Below are 17274 nucleotides of genomic sequence, written 5' to 3' on the forward strand. Positions count from 1 at the left end.
AATCTGCCTGCAATGCGGGAGACCCAGGTTCAATCTCTGGGTCGGGAAGAAGCCCTGGAGGGGTAAATGGCAACCCACTCCAGTATTCTTGCCTGGAGGATCCCATGGACAGAGGAGCCTGGTGGGCTACAGTCCGTGGAGTCAAAGAGTCAGACACGACTGAGCGACTACCACTTCCACCAGGTTTCTGTCACTTTTCATGTCCTACGAGACATATTTCCTTCTCTGTAAGTTCTCCAAGTCCTTTCTCTTCAGAGACATCAAGTGATACCCGTTTCATCTCATCTTCATTAATACAGTGGTAATAATTCCTGCCTCAGAAGACAGACTGTGAGAATCATTAGATGTGAATAAGAAAAGATATGCAACATGGTACCTGTTATTTATTAGTTGCAAAACAAACATGAGTTGTTTTTTCCTCTCCTTCCCTCAGCTTTCCCTCACTGTCCTCATGTACCTGATCCTCTATTTAGGGGACCCCAACCTCTGGGATCTAATGCCTGATGATCTGAGGTGGTGCTGATGTGATAATAATAGAGATACTAAGCACAATAAATCAATAAATGTACCGGGCTTGGATCATTCTGAAACAAGCCCCCAACCCCACTGTCCGTGGAAAAAAATCTTCCACAAAACTGGTCCCTGGTGTCAAAAAAGTTGCTGCATAAGATAGAATCTCAACTCTGTTTATTTCTTTCAAAAAACTGGGAAAAAAGTATTTTATGAATTATTTATTTATTGAAGCTTAAAAGGAAGGAAGGCACCTCTGAGTATTGGATAATTCAAGGACACAAGCTTGGAAAGTGGGAAGAATTTTTGTAGAACCTCCAGGAAGGTTGAAAAAGTAGAGAGGGTGGAAGTGCATTTCAGTCTAATAAGCTTGTGTCAGCAGCTAATATGTGACGAATAATGAGGGCACATGCATGAGGGATAGAGTGACTGTCCAGGAAACCCTGGTCCCGAGGATGTAGAACTACATCATGTAGCAGGTAGTGTCAAGGCCACAGGAGCCCAGGGCAAGGGCAGGCAGCCAGACTGCAGGGCTCAGGGCTCACCTGCAGCAGAGAGGCCTGAGCTGGGTCTTACAGAGGCAAGAGGGCTGAGTTGGGGAAAGAGAGGCAAACAGCTAAGTAATGGGAGAAGTTTCTCCTTGAGGAGCCTGTACAGATGTGAGAAGCATAGCACGGTCAGGAACTTGGAAGTGCAGATTATCCCAAGACGGGTGAGGGCAGGGGCAGCATGGCAGGAGACAGGGTGGAAGGGGCAAGCAGGGACAGGTCCTTAAATCTCCAGAAATGTTGAGATGCTTGGACTTGTCTTAAAAGAGGGGAAGTGTAGAAGGATTTAATCAGTAGGGTAGCTAAACCATATTTGCAATTTAGGAAGATCACCATGTCAGGAAAGCAGATTAATGGGCAAAAAAGTAACATGTTAGGGTTAAAATCTTTCAGGTGAGGAATGGTAAGGAACACTAACCAAGTCGGGGGTGAGTTTTAGAAGAGAAATCAAACAAGAAGGACTAGATGCCTGGGATGATGGAGAATGTGAAATATGAGGAATATTCCAGGTCTCTAAGTCAGCCAACTGGGTAGGAGATGGTACAATTCTAAGATCCTCAAATCAGGAGGATGATGAGGTCTCATGCAATTTTTGATGTATTCATTTTCAAAAATCCTTAGAACTTCCAGGTGGAGAGGTTTAAGCACCATCAGCGTCTTCCTGAGTCATCTAATTATATCATCACCATCCACAAGGGACCCTGATTTCCTTCTCTGCTTCCCACTTTCATTCCATAAGAACTCTAACTCCTTGGATCATCTGCGATTCATTCAGCATCCTCCACTTGCTCTGCATCTTGATTTTGTTTGACAAAGGTGTTGCCTTCATCGCTTGCTGTGATGGAAGAGGAGAGTCAGGAAGTACCAGATGAGTTAAGCAGGAAGAAGGCAAACCAGCACAGCTACCCCCTACCTAGATAGGATCTGGCACTTTTCATGTCTAGTGCAAGAGGCCCAACCTCAGTTCAGCGGGTGACGGGGTGGGAGGGATGACCAAGCACCGAGATTCATCTGTTATCTGTATTGCAGTCAGGCAAGTCCCGTCTATTTCCCACGTTGTTCAATGTTAGAGTCAGGCAAGTCCTCTGTCTGTTTATCACATTGTTTGATGCTCATTTGCTCGTGAGCAAATTTCAGAAAGGTTTGTAAGCTTCCAGACCTCATCAGAGAGCAACTTTAAGAGGCATACATTCCACCTGAATGACTCTTCTTGCTCTGTTCATTCCCCTCCGCCGCCCCGATGATCCCAGAGAGACCCGCCAGGAAGGTTGCATCTCAGCAGGAGGCATCGTGTCCACTGCATCTCTGCACCATGAGTTGTCTAGGAGGCCCTATCAGTGCATGTAAGCACTTAGCCATGTGAGTCTGGGCCTGCCCGTGTGTGCTGCTCAGAGGCGAGGGGGTGGAAGCTGCATATCAGGGAAAGCTGAGTTGAAATCCAGATTCTGCCATAGATGAGTTGTGTGCCTGTGAGCTTACAGCAACATCTCTTACAGCTTCAGTTTCCTTGTCTGCAAAGTTGTGTCTATAATTGTCACGGCACTGCTGCAAGGTGGACGAGGGCAGACACTATGGGAAGAACAGGCAAGCTACCAGCTTGGATGCTCTGAACAGGGAGGTGGCCATGCAGTGAGTCTCTTTCTTTCACTTGCAGCTCTGTCTTGTCCCTTCTACAACCACCACCCCCAACTACCCCACATGATGGTCCCAACATGTCGGGGGGGACCATCACCTACCCCACAGAACAGGAAGAATGGCTCTACTTAGATATCATATTCTCAGAGCTGTCCTTAGGGTCACAGGAAGTAACACATGAAGAGCGCCAGGCAAAGCATCCAGCCCCTGAGTGTTAAATAATGCCACTTTCTCCCCTCTTTCTCCTCTGCTTCCATGTGGTCCTAGGCGGATGAGCAAACTGACTTCAAAAGCACAGAGGAGTTCCCTGGCTTCCCTGATGCCTGGACCCCACAGGGTGGGAGATGCTTTCTGGGTTGGCTGAGGAGGAAGTCAAGCTGGGCGCTACCCATGGAGCCTGCTTCCTTTTTCACTCTTGGCCTCATTCCCTGCAAGGCGAGCTTGCAAGGACGGTTGCTCTGGTTACAAGACCAAATCACTGCTGTTTCTGTCTCTTCCTCGGTGAAGGTCTCGGGGGAATCAGCTTATTAGAGAAGCAGTGGCTGAGTGATGGAGTCGGCTAGGACAGTAAAGGGACTCCTTGGAGGTCCTCAGATACAAAGCCCCCAGTTCTTCTCTTGATGAAGCCAGAGCCTCCATCTCAGGGCTGCCTGGACAACCCTATCTGCGACTGCTCCCGTCTGCTGTCTTCCACTTCATGCAGCAGTGCTCTGGTATCAGAGTCAGTCTGCGGTTTGAATGTGCCCGCTTTGATGTCAATCCTTACTGTAGAGGCAGAAGCTCCATTGTCCCTGCCCAACTCTTCCCTGCACTCTCTCTGGTCACGGGCAGTTTCATCGCTCTTCAATCTGCCCCTCTCTTTCTCAAAGTTCTTACCTTAAGAAGCTGGAAATTGCTGAGGAATAGAGTAAGATGTGACAGGGATGTGCCCAGGGTGAAGATGCACAATCACGGTGACATGCTCAGAAGAAAGAGACACTGTGGCCGGCCCAGTGTGCCTTGCACAGCTGTGTTATGACAACGGCAATGTGTGTACAGGGAGGAGTCAGGCAGGATGGAGGGAGAAGAGCAAGGGCCTAAGGGAGACAGCACTTAACGTTTATTGAGCTCACGCGTGGACCTAGCAGAGCTAGGAGCTCTCCCATGCCTAATTCATATAGTATTCAAACCACCTCAAGCACGATGCACCATCCCCCTGGAGACCAGAGGTAGGTGCTAGGGATCTCCACGGGGCTAGAAGTCAGCAGGGTTGGAACCACCTCCACCCTGGGTCCCTCTGGCTCCACACCCCACACTCTTCCTGGTCCGGGTCCACGGCCCCCTGTTCTCAGGGCTCTGTTGACCGAACCGAGAGCATTCACTTAAGTCTGTGGACATCCACCTTCCCTGTGAGCTTCCAGAAGGGAAGGTGGGGTGACGCATATTGAGAGAAAATGGCACCAAGTCCCAGGACGCTCTCTTGGCTCCAAGGGTCGGGTCTAGAAGATGCCTGTGCTCTGCGGGTTGCCCCTTTCCATTTTGCCATCAGGGAGCAAGCCCCAGGGAGAGGTGGCTCATGAGTGCCTGACCCTAAACCAAGCACAAGTCTGAGAGCCTCTGAGAAGCAATATACAGAGGGAATTGTTGATCCTGCATAGAAATGAAGGGAGGAAAGTATTTAATTCCAGGCTCCCAGGACACAGAGAGGGTCATGTTTTCTAGTTTGAATGAAAAAAAGAGAGATCACCAAAAATCACTGCCTAGGATAACAGATTATGGATGATGGAAATACAGACACTATTCAGCCAAATGTGACTCCATTCAGGCGATTAGGAACCACTGACTTATAAATATAAGTGTCCTGTCTCTGTGAGAATTTCTCTCTTCCCCCGTTGACTCCTCTGTCTGTCACAGAGCTTGCTTCCCCAGCACCTACCACGGTACCTGGTGCACTGAAAACCTCAGTAACTGGTGCATAAGTGACTCCTTGGCTTTTGAGTTGAGGAACCTGATCTAAACAGCCCTTGAGCAGAGGCTGTGTAGAGATGCCCTGGAGACGGAAAGGGGGCAGTCAACACCAGTAGGGTGAAACGGGTGTGAGGTCCACATTTTCGTCCCCAGCGTTGATGCAGTGAGGTCAGGGGTTAGGAAGAATCACCCAGAAGCAAAAGACGTCGAGACGCGAGATTTGTCATAGGACTCACCTACTCACTCCGTTGTCTAAACGAGAACGGGTCTGAACAGAACAAGTCGTCTCTTTCCACCTTTCTTCTTTTTGCTTGTTTTGTTTTGTTTGCTCGTCTGTCTGTTTCCCTTTGGCAGGAATACTAATCTTGCATTTTTACAAGCGTTCATGTTTTAAGCCTGGATCTCACCGCTCCCATTTTTCAGACAAAGCCCTTACAACCCAGAGCCTGTGGTGAGCCCCAGACCTCCCAGCTGGTAGCACCCAGACGAGATGAAAATGGGGCCGGGCTCCTGGCCTCTGGTCCCTCACTGACCCTCTTCCTGTCCTGACCAGCTCTGTTCTCATTCTAGAACCAAGGTATCTTCTTCCCCTACTGGCTTCCTGGTGGAGGCCAATCTTCCTCATTTGTATATTCCTTTTACTCATAGGCAAGCCTTGTGACCCCCAAAGGGGGACCTGTGCCCACCCTTGCTTGCACTAGCTTACCTGGCGGCTTCCTGTCCTAGTCCACTGGGAAAATGCAAGAGGAGTGAAAAGTCACCAGCCTCCATGCCCGTGACTGAGCGTGAGGAAGGCTGAGAAGGGCAATGCGACGGGGAGTGGATTAGATCCGGGCCTTTGCACCTGTGGGCTCCCCACATCCATTATCCACTTTGTAATCAGATGTGCCAGAAACACACTAAGTCCAATAAAGGACCCAGCGAAATGAAATATGGTCCCTATACTCCAGGGAGTAGACAGAATTAACATGACCACACACACACACACACACACACTCACACGATTAACATGTTAATGGTGGGACTCAGAGGTCGCATCCCTCTGGGGGAATCTTTGCAGGTGATCCAACCCCAGGGGTTACTTTAGATCAAAAGATGCCTCCATTTCCTGCACAGGCTGAGACCAGCCCCCCAAACTCCTGACCCGGTCCCCCCAGCAGCCCCCAGGGTTCCATCATCCTGGCCTCCCAACAAGAGGCTCACCACAAGGAGAGAGAGGTCCACCCGGGGGCTGGGAACACACAGCTGCCACCGCCCCAACCCCGACCGGCGCGTCAGTAAACAGCACCATCGCAATCAGTTTGGCTTTTTTGATGAAGACAAAACCATAGAGGAAAACCATTAGAAGAGGTAATAAAGGCCCTTCTTGTACAGTTAATAGAGAGCCTCCTGGATGGAACAAGCCCAGCTGTTGCTGCTGAAAATTTACTTCTGTTTTCAAGTTCAAATAGAGACTAAAACATTATCTTCGCGGGAATTGATTTTACGTCTCCCAAACACATATGCCACCTTAATTGTGATTTGTGTGATAGTTCAGCTGCTGAAAGCTTTCGTTTATCTCTACCTGGTTAAACAACTTTAAATAATAACAAGTCAATATATCTGTCTATTGACCAGGGCTCTTCTCACATCTTCAGAGCTCCACACAAGAAGAAAAAAGCGTTAACCCTTTGCAGCCCCAGACTGGGACTTACATCCGTTCCCCTGGGCTCAGTTTTCATGGGCAGATAAGTTGATCAAAAAATGAAATAGGAAGGAGGGGACATGTGTGTGTACACCTATGGCTGATTCATGTTGATGTATGGCAGAAACCAACACAATATTGTAAAGGAATTAGCCTCCAGTTTAAAATAAAGAAAATTTTTTAAATGAAATGTATAGAAACGAGCAAGGGCTTCTCTGATGCACTTTCCTGCAGAGGCTGTTGTATTGTTTGTTGTATTTTAGCTTCAGTACCTTCTTGAAAGGGAGAAAAGTCTGATCCCTGTGAAATTCTTCTGTACTAAATTTCCTCATGGGCTTTGGTTACAGGAATTTTGCTTTTGGATGGCGCTTGGGATAAGAATATTAAAGATGACAGCTTGATTTGAAAGGTCCGCGTAAACAAAAATCCACAGGCTTTCCGTAATGTTTCTTAGGCAACATCCTTTTTTCTTGGAGGCCTAATGTTATATGAAGTGTAGGGGTTGGGAGGAGAGGAGAGGGCAAAGGGGGTTGTTTTATTCATATGTGCATAAGCCTACAGGGCTTTGGAGGGGGAACATTTTGGTGGTAATGATGGTCATGGAGTAAAGGTTGAGGTTGTGTCCTTTTTTTTGTTTGTTTTTCGATAATCCAATTCATTCATCAGCCAGGAGGAAGACAAGCATGGAGCAAGCCAGGAATTCAAGAGCTCAGCTAAGCTCTGCCCAGTCCTGGAAGATCCGCCCTGCCCGCCTTGTCCATAAAGCAGAGGATGCTGGCCAGCAAGGAGCCGACCCCCTCGGCAAGGGTCAGCAGACCCTCCTCTGATCAGTGGGGTCCACTCCTGCCCTGAACTTCCCTGCAGTGTCAGGGGTCAGTAATGCACAGAAGGGTTGCGGTCTGCCTCCTCCCAGGCTGCCCGCTGGGTTAACCAGAGGTAGAGAGGGGGCACTGCCCACTCAGCTGTGATCCCCAGCCACCCCTCTGTGCGACTGGTTGCTGCACCCCAGGGTACAGAGGGGACCAGCATGCAGTCCCTGCAGTCCTGGAGAAAGAGGTCAGTCAAAGAGCACTCTCCACCCTTATTTAGGTGCTCTGGGGATGGGAGGGACTGGAGGCAGCAGTAGATGTCCTGGGTGAGTTCAGGGTTAACTGGTATGTTAAAGATTCTTTTCAAGTTTTCGAAAACTTCTTTAAGAGCTTTGTTTTCCAACTGATAGACTCTCCTAGTCCATTTAAAATACACTCCTCCTGTCTCTCTTTCCTCCCTGCCGTTTCTCCCAGAAAGCTCCATAAATAATAATGTCAAGGTAAATAATAATGTCAATAATAACAATAAAAGTACTCATAACTGACAGATTGCTTATAAACAGTGAGCTGTGAAGATGGGAATGTATCATTAATTGCTAATTAAGAAAACACTTCTCTCGGGCTTGTGCTCACCTGATAAAGAACATTTCTTGACTCTTTCCCGTTTGTTCTCCTTGTGTTTTCCTGCGGGGCACGAAGTGTGTATTAATTATCTGTGTATCTTCAGCCATGAATGACTGACTGACTGACGGAATGAATGAATCTATTATTATTTTTTTTTAATTCTGTAGTTGCTTCCCTGGGTGTGTGAACATCCTGCTTTAATGCTGATGTTGACATGACATCTGTGCCAGGACTTTCTAGCTGCTGTAGCCAGAGGGCCTCTGGGGCCCCAGAGTGGAGGCTCCCTGAGTCTGTGTCAACACACCCTTGGGATGCTCTGTGTGTGTGTTTCATGGGCAACAGTGTAACAGCAAAAGCTGCCCATTCCCATCTTCTGACACACCATCAAATCAACTCTTGTTTCACACTTTAAGTTTCAGTGTGTGTGCGTGTTTGTGTGTGTGTGTGTGTGTGTGTGTGTTTGTGCTCAGTCGTGCCTGACTCTTTGCGATCCTGTGGACTGTAGCCCGCCAGGCTCCTCTGTCCATGGGAGTCTCCAGGCAAGAATACTGGAGTGGTTGCCATTTTCTCCTCCAGGGGATCTTCCCGACCCAGGGAGGGAACCCAGGTCTCCTGTACTGGCAGGTGGATTCTTTACTGCTGAGCCACCTTAAGTTTCTAGTTCTCTCCAATTCTTTTCCTCATACAAAGGCAATTAAATTGTTTTTATTGGACTATAATTGCTTTGCAATGTTGTGCTAGTTTCTGCTGTACAAAGAAGTGAGTCAGCTACATGTATACACATATCCCGTCCCTCGTGGCCCTCCGTCCCAGCCCTCCCCCAATCCCACCCCTCGAGGTCACCACAGAGCACTGAGTTGAGCGCACTGCACTACAGAGCAGCTTCCTGCTAGCTATCAGTTGTACCCAGGGTGTGCATACATGTCAATCCCAATCTCCCACTTCATCCCACTCTCCCCTTCTGTGTCTGTATCTCCATTCCTGCCCCGCACATAGGTTCATCTGTATCATTTTTCTAGATTTCATGCAAAGGCATATTTACAGAGATGTAAGCAGAGCAAAGACACAATTCTGTATTACAGCCGCTAGGATGCAACTCTATATCTTCTCTAGATTGTTACTTAGGCTGCAGGGAGGAAGAGGGGGAATGGGCACAGTGCTTCACTTGGCACATAATAGTTGCTAAATAAATACCTGACCATTAAATTAAAGGAACAGCACCTCTCACCTCTGGAGTGGATTTTCTCCCATGGAATCTGAGCCTGCAGCCAGAGGAACCTCAGTAACCCTGTCCTGTGATTTCTGATGTAAATAAACTCTCTACCCCCGTTTTTTTTTTTCTTTTTATTAAAACCCTCCACATTCCTTATGACTGGTTCCAAGGGGAGGTATGCAATGAGGGGCCATGGGGAAGGGCCAGAAAGTACCCAGGAGGAGGCAAACAACACCTGACCCTATGTCAGCCCCAATATGATCCAATGCTCGCTTTGCAGGAGGAGAAACTGAAATCCAGAGAAAAAACTGCCCAATGAAAGGAGAAGGCAACCCGGCAGACAGCCCAGCGCACATTCCCCTCTCCCCGAGACCTGCCCGCTTGCAGAGAGCTGGGCAGTACAACTCACTGTAAAGCCCTGCTCTCCTCTGGAGGATGCCCCAGCTCATCCCTTCCCTGCACACCTGGGAGGAGCCCGGAGACCCAAAATCGGGCCCAGGGCCAGAGGCTCCACTGCGACAGGAGAGACCGAAGGGCTGGCCTCGCTCCCGCTGGGCCAGGAGACACGCTTAGTCATTTGTTCCTGGGACTGAAGGAGCATTTGCCAATTTTTGGCCTGGAAGCCAGGCGTGCGCCATGCTCAGGGTTCAGCGGCTGCAGGGCCACCCCTGCGGCGGTTCCAGTTCTCCCTGTGTGCACAGGGGGGCGCTGGCGACACGTCTGCTCCGCAGCTGCTGAGCAGATGATTCACCCACTTCTCAGGGAGCAGAGACTGCATTGCAGGCTGCAAGTCTGCTGTTCCAGGCCCCCTCCTCCTTCAGGGTCCCTGCTCCTCTGATCACCCCTAGCCCCCACTCCCAGCATGCTGGTCAGCCAGCCCTGTACCTGCTCATGGAACAGGCTGCTTTCTGCAGAACACTCGGGTCATCTTTTCCCTTAAGTGTCTCCATACAAAAGGTGCTGTTGGTGCTGCCAGACCCCTGTGGTCATCTCCGGGCCTCCAGCCTGGGGTGAGGGGAGCACCACAGGCAGGGCTCCGGCCCTAACACCCTCCGTGGCTGGGTTACCTCAGACAAGCCGGTTTGCCTCTCTGAGCCTTGGTTTCCTTCTCTGTGGAATTGAGTCACAGTCTTGGCTCAGGGTGCTTTTGAGGATTAACAAACGCAAATTTATGTGAGCGCCTGACACAGTGCCGGAGCCCAGAGGACACTGCTGAGTGTTCCCAGGGCCACGGCCTGTCAGGACTGTGCCCTCACTGGGTACCAGATTCTGGGCTGTTTTTTATGTGTAGCGAGCCTGGTGCTGGGCACCTGGCAGGCCACCTAAATAAGACCCAGTTCCTGCTCTCAGGATGCCCGGGGACTGGGGAACTTGGGGCATTGGTGCTGGGACAGCAAGGGAGGGACCCAGCCCACTGGAAGCGGCAGCAGGAGCAGGAGGGGAGTGTGAGGACCCCTCCCCTGGGCCTGAGGCAGCCCAGACGCAGGGAAGCAACACGTGGCCACATCCCAACCCCCAGAACCAGAAAGCTCATGACTTGGAAGTAAGACAGAGAAGCCAGGGCTGGACTTCCTGCCCCTCTGGCTCCAAACCCTGTCACCCTAATGGTGTCCCTTACATCTGTGAGGTGAGGCAGCCCCACCACCCACAGGGGCAGGTTGGAAACGTAAACGAGAGATGATGAATGGCAGTATTCTCCACACAGGAGTGAAAACAAATGTCTGGGAGCTTCCCTCCCTTGCTTCAGGCTGACCACAGCTCATGGCCCAGATGTCTCCTTGGGGTTCCCCTTTTGAAGGTGCCCCAAGTTTCCCCTGTATCCACTTTTCTTCTTGATTCCTCAAAAATAATAATAATAATAAGATAAAATAGGGCTTCCCTGGTGGCTGGGTGAGAAAGAAACCACCTGCCAATGCAGGAGACACGGGTTTGATCCCTAGTCGGTGGAAGATCCCACATGTCACCAAGCAACCAAGCCCATGAGCCACAACTACTGAGCCTGAGCTCTAGAGACCCTGCTCTGCAACAGCAGAAACCACTGCAATGAGAAGCCTGCTTGCCACAGCTAGAGGCAAGTCCGAGCAACAATGAAGAACAATCAAACCTGAAATAATTACATACACACACATACACACACACACACACACACATATATTTTTAATGTCTTTCCTGAGGCTGAAGCACAGAAAAGGCAAGGGGTTCATTCACAGAAGATATTCACACCGAGGTCTATAATGATCTCCGTGTTTTTTTCTTTCTGGGCTTATTTGTGTTTTAAAAAGAGAAGCTCTGCTAGACTTGTGAACCTATAAGAGGTAGAATGTACTTCCAGATCAGGTTGCATTGGGAGTGTGGGGTTTTCTACCACCCTTTCCCTGATCAAATACTTGGATCCTCAAGTCTGAGAAGAAAATTACCGAGTCTTTCTGTTGAATCTCAAGAAGCCTTGATGCATGTGTGGAAAATTTCTGTTTTTTCTCCAAACTTTGCCTTCAAGGGACACTCCTGTTCTGCTTAATTTTGTAGAGAAATAGCACTCAGTCTCTAACTTGACTTGCGTGACCTCTTATATTTTCTTTTTTTCTGACCCAGATGAGCTTCTTAGTTTATTGAACTTTGTGCAATCCCACCCCTCTTTTGACATGACCCCTGTATGCCTGGGTCTTCCCCTCTTCCCCTCCCCAAATTTTGAAAATATACTTTTGCCGTAGAACATGCTTTAATTTATTTTGAGGGATTTTCACTGCCCTTCAGTCGACCCTGGTGAACTGAATGTATTGATCTCTATCTGACCCCATCCCTCAAGATTTTCACACTATGTTCTTGGAATTTGATGAAGGAGAGTATGACATAGCACGTTTATGGTTTTATTCCATCAGCCATTCTTCCCTGGTGGCTCAGAGAGTAAAGAATCCACCTGCAAAGCAGGATACATGGGTTCGATCCCTGGGTTGGGAAGATCCCCTGGAAAGGGGCATGGCAACCCACTCCAGTATTCTTCCCTGGAGAGTCCCATGGACAGAGGAGCCTGTCAGGCTACAGTCCATAGGGTTGCAAAGAGTCAGACACGACTGAGCGACTAAGCACACACACATTCATAGACAAGTGCACTGTTGGAATTATCTAGTAACTCCTGTTGCCTAAAAATCAGCTGAGCCATGGAGGACCAGGGGGTATCTACGGCAGCTCTACCATCTTCCTTGTCCTCAAGCATCTCCCTAGGGTTCCCAGCAGAACAGAATCACCTCAAAACTATCTCCTTTCTGATGCACATTCCTAGCTGTGACTGGGTTCATCTCATTTCCCACTTCCTCTCTGCAAAGCAGTTCTCCTGGTCTTAGCGAACATGCTGTCTATTGTTTCTGCTTCTCCCTCTGAAATGGTTCCTTTAGTATGCTGGGAGAAAAGAGACAATTTTCTTGTTCATAGTTTTCATCACCACCTGTAGTAGATGGAAAAGTGGTCCCCTAAACCAAACACATGATTGTCCCTGTGGGTCAGTCATGAACCCACCCTCCAATTCATGCAATCCATTTGTTGTTCTGTTGCTGAGTCATGTCCAACTCTTTGCAACCCCATGGACTGCAGCATGCCAGGCTTCCCTGTCCTTTGCTATCTCCCTGAGTTTGCTCAAATTCATGTCCATTGAGTTGGTGATGCCATCCAACCATCCCATCTTCTGTTGTCCCCTTCTCCTCCCGCCTTCAATCTTTCCCAGCATCGGGGTCTTTTCTAATGAGTCAGCTCTTCACATTAGGTGGCCAAAGTATTGGAGTTTCAGTTTCCGCATTAGTCCTTCCGATAAGTATTCAGGGTTGATTTTCTTTGCTGTCCAAGGGACTCTCAAGAGTCTTCTTCAGCACCATAAGTGAAAGCCTCAATTCTTCGGCTCTCAGCCTTCTTTATGGTCCAAATCTCACATCCATACATGACTACTGGGAAAACTATAACTTTGACTATCTAGACCTTTGTCTTGAAATCCATAAATCTATCCTTGTATAGAAACAGAAAACAAAACAGGGTGAGTCTCTCCAGTTCAAAATCTCCGGATGGGAAGAGTATCCTGGATTACCCAGTGGACACTAAATGCCATAACATGGATCCTTACCAGAAAGAGGTAGAAGAATATTTGACATATGGAGAGAAGTTCATGTGAAGACAGAGCAGAGAGAGACTCGAAGATTTCAGCTTTGAAGATTGACATGATGCAGCTACAAGCCAAGGAACACTGACCCCATCAGAGGCTGGAAGGAGTCAGGAATGCATCTTCCCCTACAGATTTGGAAGGGAGTATGGTCATGCCAACACCTTGATTTCCACCCTGGGATACTGATGCCTGACTTCTGGACTCTAATTGTAAGAGAGCGGCTCTGTGTTGCTTTAAATGGTCCGTTGTGTGATAATTTGTTCTAGCAAACACAGGAAGTCAATCCAGCATCTGTGACCTCTTTTCAGACACTTGGAAGTGCTTCCCAATACTAATTGCCTTTTGATTCATTTATTTATTTATTTTTCTTTTCCATGGTAGTTTATTACAGGATATTGAATATAGACTGCCTCTTTAGAGGCTCATTGCAACCCCATGTGATACGTCACAGGGACAATCACCACCACTTCCAGCCCTGTGAATTTCTGAGCGTGTGATGTCTCCCCAGGTGTGTGTAGACAGCCTTAGATATGTCCAGTCTAGTGCTGAACTACGATGGGAAGTCACCTTCTGCCTCAAACACATAAAACATTACGTAAAATATGTATTTTATTTATTTATTCATTTTTAGCAAATGGTATCATACCCCACAATATCTATAGTCTGCTTTTCCTCTTGTTTCCATTTTACATTAGACCATGGGCATCAGTACCTGTAGATCTTACTCATCCTTTCTTGTTTTTAATTTTAGTTTTTTTAATTTTTTAATTGTTTTTAATTGGTGGATAATTGCTTTACAATGTCGTGTTAGTTCCTGCTGTACAACAATATGAATCAGCTGTAAGTATGCATATATCCCCTCCCTCCAGAACCTCCCTCCCTCCCACTCCCACCCACCATCTCACCCCTCTAGGTGATCACAGAGCACCGAGCCAAGCTCCCTGGGCTATATAGCAGATTTGCACAAGTCATATTTTTGTTTTATTCTATTTTATTTTGGCCATGATGTGTTGCATGTTGGAGGATCTTAGTTCCCCAACCAGGGATGAAGCAAGCGCTCCCTGCAGCGGAAACACAAGATCTTAACCTTTGGGCCACCAGAGACGTCCCAAAATAGATGTTTTTAAAGAAATCAAATATGTAGCCAAGCTTGGAAATCAAAAAGGGACTAACTCCAGTTTCCAGAGGAAAGACTGAACACGTGGAAGAAAGCCAGGCTGCGAGACCAAAGGACATGTGAAGGAAAATGGGCAGGATGGACACCTGAGGGGCCTCAGACCTCTCTGGGGTGGGGCAGGGGAGCAGCTGAAAAAGCCAGGAGCCTGGGAAATGTTAGAAATGCTTAGAAAAAAATCTTCACTTTCTGGCCTGAAGGAAGCCAGGAAGTAATAACACTAGCTGCACCCCTGGGGCACAAAGGATTCAACCACAGAACTCAGAGAGGGTATTCTGCACTGCAGATGGATGTAGACCCAAATTTTTGTATTAAATAAAACCGGTTAGGAACCTGCAAATTAGCAACAATTTAACAGAGGCAACTAGGACACCAAGCTTTCTGGATGCTTCTGTGGTCCCCAGAACACAGGAACACTCACAGAAGACATGTCTGGGAAACAGAGTTCATGATCCAAGGTGCTAAAATATGTACAGAAATCCAATATCTCAGTATTTAAAGTAAAAACTACAACTGTGAGAAATCCCTAAAGTAGGAAGACATAATGTGCGTGTGTGCAGCTAAAAACACACTCAGAAAAGAATAAGTAGCTTAAGTAAATAAAGATGAGCCTGTATATACCATGGTGCGCGTGTGTGCTCAGTCCCTCAGTCATGTTGTTGCAGTGAAAAGGTAAAAAGAGGAATGAGTTTTTCTCTTTCCCTTCCCTGAGAACAAAGAAGAGAAAGAGAACAGGGAGCAGACCTGATCATTCCTAGTCTTTTACTTTAACTGCTCCTAACTCTGAATGTCTGAACTAAGTTTGCTGCTCTGCCCTCTAACTCTGCAGGGGCTAAACTTCACACCTATTTTCCTTTGACTCTGTGCTAAATACATCCCCTATCTAGTGTCTGGGGGTTCCGAGGGCTTCCCTCATAGCTCAGTTGGTATAGAATCTGCCTGCAATGCAGGAGACCTGAGTTTCAGTTCCTGGGTTGGAAAGATCTCCTGGAGAAGGAAATGGCTACCCACTCCAGTATTCTTGCCTGGAGAATCCCATGGACAGAGGAGGCTGGCAGCCTACTGTCCATGGGGTTGCAAGAGTCGTACATGGCTGTGCGACTAAACCACTACCACCATCTAGTGTTTACCCTTACAGCCCCCTCCCCTTGTTGTTATGTATCAGAAAGAAGGCTGCAGAGCCACAGAACTGCCAGACCCAGTTACTAGATTACAGACGCCAGCTTATGACTGTCTTTGAAACAATGAAAGAGGAAGAAGTCAAGATCCTATCACCTTCTGCTCCTCATCACTGACTCCAGACTGTGAGCCCTTGCCATATATAAGCCCCTAGACTCCTCACGGAGCGGAAGCACAGGTCTTGAGGCATGAGCCTACTGTATTCCCCTCTTTACCAGCTGAGAATAAAAACTACCTTTCTATTTGCTCCAAACTCTGTCTCTGTATTTTTCATTTGGTGGGTGGAAAAGGCCAAGATTTAGGCTGGCAACAGTGTCTGACTCTTTGTGACCCCATGGACTGTAGCCTGCCAGGCTCCTCTATCCATGGGATTCTCCAAGCAAGAATAGTGGAGTGGGTTGCCATTTCCTACTCCAGGGGATCTTCCCGACCCAGGAATCTAACCCACTGCATTGGCAGGTGGATTCTTTACCACTGCGCCATCTGAGAAGCATATATATTATGGTAAAAGGCACTTAAGTCATTTCACTCGTTCATCTATTCCTTCAACAAATGTTTATTAAATACCAATAACAAGCTGGGATACAAAGATGAGTAACATTGTTTTAGCTTTTATGGACCACGTTTTCTCATGGGAAAGACAAAAAATATTAAAGTAAACATGGAATAAGTTGCCAGCCGGTGATAAGTGGTATGAAAAATATAAACTAGCCCAATGGAGACAGACCTTTAGATATCAGCATAGATTTGAATGCTATGGAGGAACAAGCTATAAACGTCTAGAAAAGAGCTAAAGGAGCAGATGTAAAGGTCCTGAGGTCAGCTTGTGGTTGGATGTTGAAGATGTTGAGAGACATCAGGCTAGATCTGAATAAGGATGAAGGGGACTTGGCAGATGAAATCAGAGAGGCACCCAGAAGCCTGGTCGTGCAAGACCTTGTGAGTTTGATTAAATAAATAAATAATCTTTTCCCCCTAAATGAGTTGGGGGAATCACTGGAGTTTTGTGAACTAGGAATAACAGGATCTGACTTGTGTATTTTTAAAGTAATATTCCTGGTTGCTGTGTGCAGTGTAGATTAGAAGAAAAAGAAGGAAGGGAGGCTGTTGGAAGACACGCCGTCATCCTGGCTGGATGTTAGGGTGGCTTCTCTCAGGTGCCATCGGTGGAGAGCACGAGAAATGTTTGGGTCTAGGATTTGTTTTTAAGTGACTGCTAATGGAATTTATGTTGATAGGAGAGCACGACAGATAAAGAGCCAATACAGAATGCCTCCTGTTTTCATCTGAACACTGGAACAACCTTTTACTTGTGTCTATCATGCCTTCCAGACAATGAGGCAGTACTTCATTTCACATTAGTGCTAATATTTTGTACTGATACATCTGGGAATCTGGTCAAGTTCCTTTCCTCTGGGGTCAGATGGTCATAGGAAACTTCTCAGGTGACAAGGGGGTGGTAAGGACGGGTTGAGGGAACAGAGACAGGATATCAAATGCAGCTGACACCTGTGCATATAACCCATTTGGGCTTCTTGGGTCTGTTTGAGCCTGGTCTCAAAGGTACCACTTCTGTTACCTGATGGACTTCTGATAGGCCTGCCCAACTTTATAATTTAGTAGGCACAATAGATTATGCTATTGTTCAAACATATTCACTCTCCTCCCTCCCTCCAGAGGAGGTGTTTATGTCTCAGTTATATTTATTTTTTTTAATTATTTATTTATTTGGTTGTGTTGGGTCTTAGTTGTGGCATGTGGGATCTAAATCCCTAGCTGGGGATTGAACCCAGGCCCCCTGCAC

General features: G+C 47.5%; 1 protein-coding gene across 2 annotated transcripts in view; it reads left to right on the forward strand.

The window, feature by feature from the left end:
* The window catches only part of OPCML (opioid binding protein/cell adhesion molecule like), a 1065415-nt gene extending 1057622 nt beyond the window's left edge, over window positions 1–7793 (forward strand). For both annotated transcript variants that reach the window (XM_061406442.1, XM_061406441.1), the window contains exon 8: window positions 6991–7793. In XM_061406442.1, coding sequence (XP_061262426.1) covers window positions 6991–7151 — 161 coding nt within the window. In that variant the 3' untranslated portion in view covers window positions 7152–7793. The remainder of the gene's footprint in view (window positions 1–6990) is intronic.
* Window positions 7794–17274: the final 9481 nt, after the last annotated feature.

This window comes from Bos javanicus, chromosome 29 (genome assembly GCF_032452875.1).
Source record: "Bos javanicus breed banteng chromosome 29, ARS-OSU_banteng_1.0, whole genome shotgun sequence".
Taxonomy (NCBI): domain Eukaryota; kingdom Metazoa; phylum Chordata; class Mammalia; order Artiodactyla; family Bovidae; genus Bos; species Bos javanicus.